At 40.8% G+C, this 12,208-nt stretch overlaps 1 protein-coding gene across 24 annotated transcripts in view; it reads right to left on the bottom strand.

Moving 5' to 3' along the window:
* Positions 1-19: 19 nt before the first annotated feature.
* Positions 20-12,208, bottom strand: part of KALRN (kalirin RhoGEF kinase) — a 635,442-nt gene continuing 623,253 nt past the window's right edge. For all 24 annotated transcript variants that reach the window (XM_070583665.1, XM_070583666.1, XM_070583679.1 and 21 more), the window contains 3 exons: positions 10,663-10,863; positions 7,455-7,593; positions 20-6,873 (listed from right to left, as the gene is read on the bottom strand). In XM_070583665.1, the coding sequence (XP_070439766.1) occupies positions 6,328-6,873; positions 7,455-7,593; positions 10,663-10,863 (886 nt within the window). In that variant the 3' untranslated portion in view covers positions 20-6,327. The remainder of the gene's footprint in view (positions 6,874-7,454; positions 7,594-10,662; positions 10,864-12,208) is intronic.

Here is a 12,208-nt window from a genome sequence, read left to right on the forward strand (position 1 = left end):
ACGAAAAGACTACCAGAAATATCTTGAGTATAGTATATTTATAGGAATGCATAACTTGTGAGATGTACATTTTGAAGTTGCATCCATAACTCATAACATTTACTGTAGTAATAATAACAAGACAGCAGGTCATCACTTTACAACATTACACATGAATGATTTTGACTTACAAATAAAATATTTACAACTACCTTTACAAAACGACATTGTGTGCATACAAAATGAACAACTGCAGAAAAATTTAAAAATAATAAGACAACCAAAAACCCAGAAGATACACTTAAGGCAGACCAGCAAGACACTGAAATAATTAAGGCTGTGGAATTCTTCTGCACCTTGAAAATATAGAGCTATTTATCAATACTGTGGAGTGATTTTAAATCAATTGTTACAAGCCTGATGGAAGCATGTACTTCTATGTATATGTGTAATGGTCCCTATGGGGAAACCTGTCCATTTATGGATAAGGCCCTTTATCTGAATGGCCAGAGAAGCCCACCCCAAACTCTCAAAATACTTGGTGGGGAAGGGATCGCTCAAAACCAAAAGGTGCCAATGCAGTTTGCAAACCAACTATTAATAATTCAACTATAAAGATATGAATATAAAGACTTCAGGTAAACAGAATAACTAAAATAATGGCCCCATTATGTTTCAGGCTTTGTTTTTGGCTTTGTGGACTTCAAAAGGGAACAAATAATTCCCAGATGAGTGAAACTAACTCTGCCCATCAGCCCTAATGGTTTTGAATGTCCCTAAATGGTTTTCCAATAGAAAAACTGACCCACCTGGGCTGTCTTCACATGGATAGATTTCTGCATATGAGCAATAACATATACATACGTATTATACACTATATACATGTACAGATGTACATATATCCATATTTTCCAACAGTTTGCACTTTGATCACTACTGTTATCTGACTACGATCTCATTCTGAAGACTCCAGTTTTTCAGTCTTCACATTTGTCCTAACTACTAGTTTTACTCACCTTCCCCGTAGAGTAGGCTGAAGTTTGGCAGAAACAGAAGTAAAAAGCACCAGGGTCAAAAAAATCAAACACAGAGATGACAGATATGGCTTCAGTTAGTAAGAGAAGATGCATGTTTTGTTCATTTCAGATTCATAACCACAGTCTTTGAGATCGTGGTAACAGTCTCCATAATACTCCAGGATGTGGTACGTTTCTTGATAGAAGTCAGGCATTGGTGGAACTCATGTTAGCTGTTCCTGGGCTGGCAAATTAGCTTGTTTCAATTAAGCCTCAGGAGTTGGGACTCCAAGAATTATTTGCCCTTTTCCCCCACCACCTTCCCTTTTCTCAGCTGTCCTCACTATCTGAAATAACAGTTATCTGAAGAAACAGTTAATCTTGATCATTTGAATAAAACCAAACCTGACCCCATTTTAGAATCTCCCAGCAAACAGGCTGACAGGAAAGCACAATAGCCTATGAGTATGAATTTCAGGCTTTCTATTAAATGTCCCTTAAAGATGAAAATTTGTCTTAAAGTAATTGCTTTTTCCTCTCCTCTAACTTCTCCATATACTGAAAATGAGGAAGAAATGCCTTTCATAGAAAATATGGCCTGTGATATTTCTGTGTTATATGTCTGTATAGATTTCTCACATGAATAATATTTTCTATTAAAAACCTCTAGTGCTGTGGACAAATTTCAGCCCTTTTTAACCCTCTAGAATTAATGAAACAACTCAGAGCCTTGTAGATTTTAGAAAAGAAATATTAACATGGTAGCTTCGCTTGTCTTAGTGGAGTATGTGTAAACCTTATCTTTGCTAACACCACCCCAGCTTTAATCATTCATTTCCAAATGCACCCTAAAGCTTAAATAGTTAAGAAAAACCATAATGTAAATAAGTCAAATACTGTGTTTGCCCAACTCAGACTTCATAGCCATGCTACCCAGGAGAGAAAGGAATAAGGCCCACATTTCTCAAAACTGAACAAGGAAGTGGTGAGTCTGCACTTTTGCCCTATTCCAGAAACCCCTTGTGTTTGAAATAGCTCCACCTCTAGCAAATGCATGGGACAAAGCTTTACTTAATACACGGAAATAACCATTAGATAGTTTAAAACATGTTTTCTCCCTCGTCTTCTCACAAATCTAAATGTCCATGCTCTTCCACCATAGGCAAGAAAAAAGGTAATGACTAAGTCACAGGCACTAAATCATAGAGACGATAGGACAGCAAATATGCAACTCCTGAAACACCTAATTATCTAAAAAAAGGATCCAAGATTTTCCCTCCAAAAACCAACAGTTCAATTTTTTACCTGTGCATTTAATTTGCCTCTTATAATAGAGGCCTGTGAGACTCTAAAGAAATGAGTTGTGATATCAGAAAATATTTTATTCTCACTTCTGCCCTCCCAGTGAGGAGAGTGGCTGTTTGGGTTTTTCTCTGTCAATTTTTCCAAAGCATAAAGCTTGAGAAGGGAGAATGGCAGTTGCTTTGGGGGCATCTTACTCTTTGCGTCTGCCGTAAGATACACTGGAGAAAACAGTTTATTAATATAAGCTGCATCAGCTCTCCTACCCTTTTTCTGTAGACAAGCTTTTAAATGATTGAAATTACAGGCTAAGACCAAATAACATCTAGACAAAGAGCAGCTAGTACTTCCAATTAAAATCAGTTTAAAGAATTTAATCCCGTGAGTTTACAAATAGTATCTAAAGACATGAATATTGAAAACCTGGAATGTTCAAAGTCACCATCAATAAAATTCTTCGCACTGGCAGTGTGTAGCACTTTAAAAGAATCAAAGTGTTTTCTAGACATCCCAACAAAGGTGTTTTTCCAACATTCCTATGAGATTAATGTCCTCCCCTCCTTCTCCACAACTCCCATTTTAACAATGGGGACATTTGGGGCAGAAAAAACACTTTCTGTAAGAAAGGACGAATCAGGAATAGCTGAGGTTGAAACTCAAGAATTCCTAGGCTCCCCCATATTCAGATGTTTTCACTTAAAAGATAGTTTAAAATAAAGAGAAAATGCTGCACTATCAGTTAATCTAAATACAATGAACTTCTTTATCTCCCATCCTCCCCTCTAAAAGGCACTACTATTTATAAAGCCTTTGTGAACCACAAAGCGGTGAATCCAGCTTTTCCTCTGCTTCCTCCACTCTCCCAAGAGTGTGTGTAGCCGTGAGAGACCCGAAGGACACCTCCACCGTGACAATTTTGTTCTTAAAGTTTTTCCCACATTCAGCTGTAAGTGGCTACAAATCTATTTAATTTGAAACAAATGTAAAAGATGCAGTAAGTCATTATACCTTTTCAAAATTATTATGGGTTGTCCCTGATCTTTTCCTCCTGTCTGCATCCCACCCTTACAAGACAAAACCCAAAACACCTCCAAACCCCATTTAATGACTATGAGCCACCCAAGAAAAATGTGACTTTAACCAATATTTATTTTTCCCATTTCAACTGGAAGCTTACTCTCACTAATTCCTAGTTAAGTTTTGATTTCAAGAACTACCATAATTATAGTAGAAATGGACCATTTTCTTTTCTCTCCTCTCTTCTTTACCACAAAGTAATCAATCTCTCCGCCAAAACGGGTATATGAAAGTGGGTCCTACTCCTTCGGGCCTCACCACAGTTGCCCACAGAGCAACTCAAGTACATTTCCCAGCCCTGTCTTCTGGGATTCCTTGTTATTTCCAACTTGCTATGGAGAATTCTTGAACCAGGACAGCTATCTCATCCCTGTTGGGAGGGACCAGGAGCTTTGCAGACAGGGGACCACCTGTTAGTTTTCTCCAGTTATCAAACTATATGAAATATACACCCTTTCTCTTGGGGCCTTTATTAAATTCATTCTATTCTAATGATTGTACTTTGGCTCCAATTAACAAAATCATACTGCTTTTCATTTCTACGTCACTCCTTTCCTGTCTCCTCACTTCCCCAACATGTGTATTGGGGGAATTCCACACTACTTCACATCTGGACCATCTCAACTCTGATAGAAAAGCTGATATCAAAGCTTGGGCTCTAACATTCTGTCCAACACCCTCCCCACAACAAGATTTCATTAATGCTCTCCTGTGCAACCTGTGCCCCATTGCCCTAGGCCCCATCCTTCTCAAGCAGAAGCTCAGCATGTCTCCTAGATGGTCATAAAAACTCAACATGATTCAGCAGGGGGCTCTGTTCTCCACAATGGATGGAACAGAACTTGCCACGCGTGCTTTATGGATATTTGGAATCCTCAGCACCTGCAATCTATCCTATGACAAGCCCTATGGACCAGGCTTTCTTCTTTTATGCTGTATGTCATAATGAAGACATGTTTACTAAAAGAGTTTTTAGTATATATGTTTTAAATTTTGAAATATTGTATCATATAGTATTTGTATATACACATGGGTTTCAATGATCAATATGGAGGGCTAGTCAAGAGAGAGCTCTGAGAAAGGGAGCCTTGATGACCCAGGAACAGATACAGTTGGAGTCATTTTCCATCTATTTGGTTAATCCTGAAATATGAAGTGCTATCTAGTCTTATTGCTTGTCCTTTCTACTAGTTTATTAATCTATAATCTTGGATGGGATGAGGTGGAGGGTGGATGAGGAAGTTGACTTTGAAACCAATGGAAAAGAATGATGAGAATATTCAATTCACATTTCCACTGTGGGAATAAGCGTTCTTATATTTTAAAGTTCAGGCTTAGTTTCCACCATTCTTTTTCATTTAGATATGTTTGTAGTTCCATTAATCCTTCATAAACTCTCTGATTGCACCTCTGTGCTGCGTGATTTTAATCTTCTCAATCCTATTATAGGAGAGAAGCAATGCCCTTAAACCTGATTCGGACAAACACTTGAGTTATATTTTCAAAATATGATTTGTATAACAGCAATTTTCAAATTCTAGAAAACAAAGGGTGGATCATCTACAAAAATAAAAAGAAGACAAAAAGAAAAAAAAAACAAGACAGAAAGAAAAACCATGAAATGCCCAGGTTTAATTTTTTTTCCCACCAGCAGAAGAAAGGGCAGTTCGTAATCATCTTGCACGGAGAATATACACCAGACAGCAGTGTTGGCCTCTAAGTGCAATCAGTCTTTTCAGTCCAGGGAAATGTCGGCGGCTGAGTGCTGATAGGTATTGCAATCGCAGCTAAAACTCAAGGTGCTGTCAGGATGATACATCAGATTCTATTCCATGGCTTCAAAAAGGACTGGGGACCAGGCCTTTAAAGGGCCTATATGGCTGCCTCCTTTTGGTAAGTATCCCTTAGCTTCCATAAGGGGGTAGAAACAAAGCAGGCCAACTTTCTGAGGACTGCACCCCACAGCTGTAGGAGACACCAGAAAGTGTTGTGACGTTGTTCGTAGGAACTATAGGAAAGGTTTTGATTTGCCCTTTTGTATGAACCTGTTAGATTCATAACCTGTTTCAAACCAAGTGTAGACATAAAAATAGCCCCACAACTCTTACTGTGTTTGGACTGATTTCCTGGCAGGCTTTCCTGCCAGATGAACTCTGAGCTGCCAATGAATTTGGGGGTAGCATTTCATATACAGAACCTATGTTGTCAAATGCCTGTGGCCAAGAGAAAAATCTTCTCGTTCACAGATTGCAAAAGGGTAACATTGCTTTCTCTGAATGCACAGGTTCTGGTAAAAGATTTCTATACAAGATTTATAAAATGCTCTAAAAAACTTGTCATCTAATTGTGCTTAGTCAAAACAATGTAATGCTTCGGTAAATAAACTACTGTCTTAACTGGAGCACTCAAAGTTACTTACGATTGATTTCATATATATCTCTATATTATAAAACTCTGAAACCTGAATGGGATATATTTTACTGTATTTGTATCCTATTAAGAAACTATATCTAAGTAATCTAAACCAGAAGAGTTGACATACATGACATCTCTATTAAATACAAGTTTTTGATTAAAATTTCAACAAAGGCAGAAACCTTTTATACTCATTACAGTGAGCTTAAGTTTTGCCCAGGAAACCACTCATTTTGGAATGCCCAATTAACGTTTTATAACAGCGAATATTCTTGTTATCCTTGCCCCTTTTTTAATACTTTCAGTGACTCTTTGCATCTTTCTGTCTTCTGAATGGCCTTCTGGAAAGCCCCTGGCTTTAGGGTGATTTTACTCCTGCTCAGACCCTGAATAACCACTGACGAGGTTGAAGAGGTACATCTCTCAATCCAGAGAACCACATGGAGCGAAATAATTAACCAAGTTATTTACAGACACATTCAGTCTTGCTTTGGTTCACACTGCACTTCCATGTGAAACCTCAAGGGCCAGGAGATGGCTACGTCCCTTGGTTTACCCGGTTGACAATGTAGCTCTTGACATTGGGAATAGGTCGCACGTCATTCTGATGCTTGCGGCGTTCTATGAAGCACGCCAGGCGGGAGGTATCCAGGGGGATCTTGGAGTAGCTGCCATTGTGGGGCTGCAGCCATGGATGCTGCAGGCAGGTGGCCGCCGTGGGCCGCCTTCGAAAGTCTTCCTGTAAGATCACGTTGATGAAATCTCTGGCGGCATTGCTCACGCCACAGAAGTATTCATGGGGGAAGCTGAAGTCCACCCTGCACACGTTGATACACGTTTCCTCTTTGCTCTCATCCAAGAAGGGGGAGACCCCACTCAGCATGACATATGTCAGAACCCCGATGCTCCAGATATCTGTGCCCAGGGACACAGGGATGCCTTGGATCACTTCTGGGGCAGCAAACTCGGGGTTCCCCAACAGGTGGTGGATGTGGAAGTGACCTGAGATCTGGACAGCATCCTCCAAGTCGATGAGCTTCACTCGAGGCACTGGAATCCGTAGGTCAATGAGCAGGTTTTCAGGCTGCGGAGATCCAGGGAGGCAGGGAGAAGAGAAGGCAAGTTCAGATCTCTGTTTTCACCACCAGGAGGACTCCACTGGTTCTAGGCCACTTTGCTATTCTTTGATAAAGCCTATGGTGTGTGGGACATTCCCTATGCAAAGTGCATAGCAGGCTTCAAAGAAACTAAGCTCTAAGTGTGGGTGGTACTTCAGAGAAGTTGTTTGACATTGAAAATCATCTTTTCTTAACTACTCCTTACTCCTGCATTGAATCAAGAATAAATTATTCATTTTGGACAATAGGAGCTTCTTTTTGAGCACCGTGAAAAAGAAGGTGACATTTATTGGCTTCCTTCGATAAAGTTAGACGAAGTCGTTAAAGCTTCCCTACCTTCTCCACTCACATGTCATTGTGACTCTGCTGTGTTCTCATTAATTCACAAACAACACAATTAAACCGTGTAACAACCTAGTTTCTGTGGAGTATTCATAAGGAGTCTCCTCTAAGTAAATAAAATACATGGGAATTTCCATCCCTCAAGGGTAACGACTGGCAGGTGGGACTTAACCATTTCCCTGCGAGGGTTGCTATTTCTTCTTACCTTTATGTCCAAATGTGCAACCCTGCAGTTGTGAAGGTACTGCAGAGCCTCCATGATGTCCCGGATGTAGAAAGCTACTTTTTCTTCCATCAGCTCATCATGATTCATAAGGTAGTCTAAGAGCCGGCCATCGTCCATCCTGAAAGTAGGGAGGAAGAGGCAAAGGAAAACATTTGTAAAGAAACAGAAAACTAATGCATATATAGAGCTGTAGGATCACTAAGACCTATCCCATCCCCTATGATAAGTGAAGATCAATGTTGCACACATGCATATTTTAGTTAGAGCCCAAAGTTAGAATAACGCTCAGAACTTCAACCAATCAATCAGTCAATCAATAAATAACAAAGGCCATATGCTTCAGGGAAGAAATTTGTGTGAACTTAAGACACATTCTGTTTTGTTAGCTTTTAAAATTGCTCACAAGGAAAAGGGTCTGACACCCTTTTAAGGGGTTAGATTGCAAAATAGAGAAAGTCTTCACAGAGAGAGAGAGATCTTGGCAATATTCTAATGAACCAGAACCTGGTGGCTGCGAGCAACCCCACATAGGTTTTGCAAATTGCTTTTATTTGTGAATTTTTAATTGGGGAAAATGGAAAGTAGGCAAAGTTTGTCCCTGGCATTCCTGACCCCTTTTGAATCCTCTGCCTTTTGCGCAACTTTCCAATCTTAAAAACTGTGAGTGAAAACAGTGTATGAGGAGCCAGCCAGATACAGACTTGAATCCTGGTTCTGCCACTTACAGGCTGGGGGCTTGGAGCAAGTCATTCAAACTCTCTGTGTTTTAGTTTCTTCATCTTTAAAATGAGAATAATAACAACAATCATAACACCTTCATTATGAGGATTGTGCAAGGATCAAGTGAGACAATGAGTACTGAAGCATAAATGGTAGCAATAGGAAGTGCTCTATAAATGACAACTATTTTCAGGTACCCTGTGCCCTCTTTAGCAAGGAGTGACCACACGTCAGGCAGTTATTCTCTAAGGAACATTGAGCTGTGAGAGGCACATCCCCAGGAAATGCCCAGGCAGAGGAGCTTGAGCCAAAGTGAGTAAACACTTTCTAGCACAGCTGAAACCCGCTGGACAAGTTTCCATTCTCTTCTCCAGCTTTTTCCTTCCCACTGGTCTCTTCTCCTGCTTTCCTTGACAGGAGCAAAGGCTAGGACCAGCGAAGACCTCCTTTGCCCTCTGACCCTCCAGGGTGGGGTGGGAGTGGTGAGCGTGGCATGGAGTAGGACTGGGCTCGGTAGATGCATCCCCTGGTCTCCTGGGAGTGCTTCAGGGAGAACATCACAGGAGCGCTGCTCTGAGACCAGAACATCTTAGCCACCAAGTTCACTCTTACAGTTCATGGATAATGCAGATGCCCAGGCCCCACCCTACACTAGGGGAGCAGAACCTCAGTTGCCTGGTAGTAAAAGCCCTATCAGCGATTTGGATGGCTGCCCAAGGGGGACCCACAGTCATGGCAAAACCAAGATTGAGCACCGGCTTCAGCTCAGGCACTGCCTCTCCACAAATCTTCCCTGAACCTCGAGTCCAGCCAAGAACCTTCCCATCTTCTCACAGCAGCCCTCTCCCGCGTATGCACTTACCATGCTAGACTGAACTCACTCCTTTATCTACTGGTCTTCCTCATGAGGCTTACAACTCCTCCAGGGCGAGAACTCTATCTTTCCATCTTTGTTCTTCCCACCCTGGCCAAGGTCTACACAGTGGCTGGTGTACAGTGACTGCTCAGTAACTGTTTGATAAGCTAATCCAATCCAGTATTCATCTAATTTAATCCTTGCAACATCTTGAGAAGCAGAAATAATTCTTCAGACTTCCCAGGTGAGTACGCTGAGGCCCAGGAAGCTAACTACACTGCCCAAGTCTCAGAGCTGGGATCAGAGCCTAGGTTCCTCCTTCCAAGCCCGGCTCCTTCCCATTGCACTGTGGCAGTCTGGTAGTCAACACCTTCCCTTGGGATGGTAATCAGCAATCTGATGGGGCAAAGGTTCTGGGTCTGCTGTACCACCAAGGTACGCAAGTGACAATATCTCTTCTTGGAACTGAAGTATAACATGTTGTCACTTGCAGACAAAGATAGTTCACAGTCAAACAGACTATTGCTTTTGAGTTAGGAAGCTCCCAACAAACAGGTTAGGCTCTGAAAGGCTGTTTACAAGAGTATTTGTTAAATCCAGAGTGACAATCTACCAGCTACTACACAGCTATATAAAGTTAAGCATCACAAAAGAATTACAAATATTACCAGTGTTGGTTTTGTCTCCTCTTGTTTCTTTTCAATCAATTACAAAATGTAGCCAAAAATATTTGTGTTTTGGTTTTCTTTCTTTCATCATAAATAAATTTATAAGTTACTGCTTCACAGGGCCCTATACAGACACCTCAACTAACAAGCACACAAGAGCAAGACAGCATGACAGTTGAAAAGCTGTAAATGGAGGTCTTCTCTCCCAAACATCAGTTCATCCAGAGCCATATAAGGCATTGGTCTTCGGTGCAAATGTCTGTCTGCTCTTCAGGTTCAGGGCCCCATCAGCACCGATTGATAACATTTCTGTGAAGGCTCAGTACTTTGGAAAAGACTCTGTTCTCTTTGGCCTCTGCAAGATCTCTCTGAACCACAGAGAATGATCTTGGCTTTGGAAGTAGTAGGGAGAATGTGACTTTATTGCTGAAGTCTGGGGTCAAGTATGTGGCCCTAGGTATATGGTTGCCCGAGTCCCTAGATAATCTGGAATGAGTGCAATGTTCTGAAGGTAAGGTTCCACCCTAGGAGGCATTTATTGGGTGGTAGACTGGGGACGCTATGGCAGTGGGTTGATGCACAAACTGCTCTCTTTCATTTCAGCTCTCCTGTGACAATAACCCCACTGTCAATAAGCTTTCCCTAAACTCCTGCCCAGTCCAAGAGACCATAATAGAAAGAAAAGGAAAGTTGGAGTGAGAAAGACGTGGGTTCAAGTCTCAGCTTCTCCATTTCCTAGTTTTAAGGAGGTAGTTTTAGTGATCTCCCTTATTTTTTGATTTTCTAATCTATAAAATGAGAATAACATTTTTGAACAATGGAGGAGAGAGTGCATGTGACATACAACACCTCGTAAACTATAAGACACTGTGTCCATCAGTTGTGGACAATAAGTAATCCAAACAGCTGGGGACCACCTTGGAGAGATGACCCCTGGACTCACAGTTCCAAAATCAGGATGTAGGATGTGGGGGACTCGTAGGTATCATGCAGAGTGATGTACTGGGGGTGCTGCAGGTGCTGGAGCAGGGCAGCCTCGTGGGCAGCCTGCTCTTTTTTCTTCATCTTTTTGCTGACGAATTTCACGGCGACGTCTTTGCGGGTAGCTTTGTGAATGCACTTCTTTACTATGGAGAAACGGCCTCTGGAAAACAAAAGGGAGACAGTGTTTTGCCAAGGTTTTCGACAATGAGGTACCATTTTATTCAAGGATGTGAAAAGGTTTATCAGAAGTGGTCAGACAGCAACACTTTACTAGGAATCCTGCTCTCCCGTATTTGCAATTATAATGTTGTCATTCAGAAAAACCATTTTTCCTTCCTTACCATTTTAGGGATTTTTGAGATGTGAAAAACTAACACATAACATTTTTTCGTCAATATATTTCTCTGTCTTTTTGAACATCAACCACAGGTTTAGTTTTCTTTTCTAAACAAAGCATATTTCTATAAAATGCAACAATAACAACAGTAACAATGTAAAAGAAGGTGGAATTCTGCTCTATGATAATTTCAAAAACATTTTTCAGAGGCAATTTTTCATTTTACTTTGTATTTATTATCTTTTTATTACGAAAAATTTCTAATATATACAAAAGTAGAGAGACTAGTATATTAGATTTCCTAGGCACCCAGTGGCCTGCTTCAATAATTATCAACATTTTGCCAACCTTATTTCATCTATTCCTTTCCTGCCACATGCCTTTCTTTTTTTCTCGAGTATTTTAAGCAAAATCCAGTTATCATGTTATTTCACTGATAAATACTTCAGTTTGCATCTCTAATTGCCAAGGACATTTTAAAATATAGAACTACCATGCTGTTTTCACATCTAACAAAAGTAACCACATCTAAAAGAGACAGAATGGTTCCCAGACCCAGCCATAGTCCTGTGGAAGGAAGTTAAGAGAGTGAAATAGAAGGAGAACTGGTCAGCAAGGAAGCAGAGAAAGAGAGGGTCAAAGAGGTGACAAGGCAGGGCCATCCAAGGCCCATCCATGAGGTGCACTAGCCCATGAGCACAGGAACAAATGGTCTGAAGAGCAGTCCATCCTCTGGCAGAAATGGATGCATCAGACACCATGGCCACCACTAAGATTGTCCAACCGACTCCTGGACCTACCTCCACGCTCACAAGGCAAATTTCTAATAATAATACTTTTTTTCCACTATAGATTTTCCCAAAAGAAGAGAATGTGTTAATCAAGAAAAGTATTAGACAAATATTAATTGAATGCCTTTTATATACCAGACATCATTCTTGGTATAGTGAACAAGTCCTTGGTCAAACCAGCAGTTCTGTTTTAAATTATCATCATAAATTGCCATTCTGGTTTTTGATAGCACTCTCTTGTGAGTTCGGTTATCATAAGTGACCCCTTCCTGAGGACTACGGATGCATCAGAACATCTGAGTGCTGAGGATAGATCTCCTGAACTTAGTGGCCATGTCTAGGTACTGCTAACTTAATTTTTTTTTCTTAATTTTGTG

Source organism: Equus przewalskii, chromosome 18 (genome assembly GCF_037783145.1).
Source record: "Equus przewalskii isolate Varuska chromosome 18, EquPr2, whole genome shotgun sequence".
In the NCBI taxonomy this organism is placed as follows: Eukaryota; Metazoa; Chordata; class Mammalia; order Perissodactyla; family Equidae; genus Equus; species Equus przewalskii.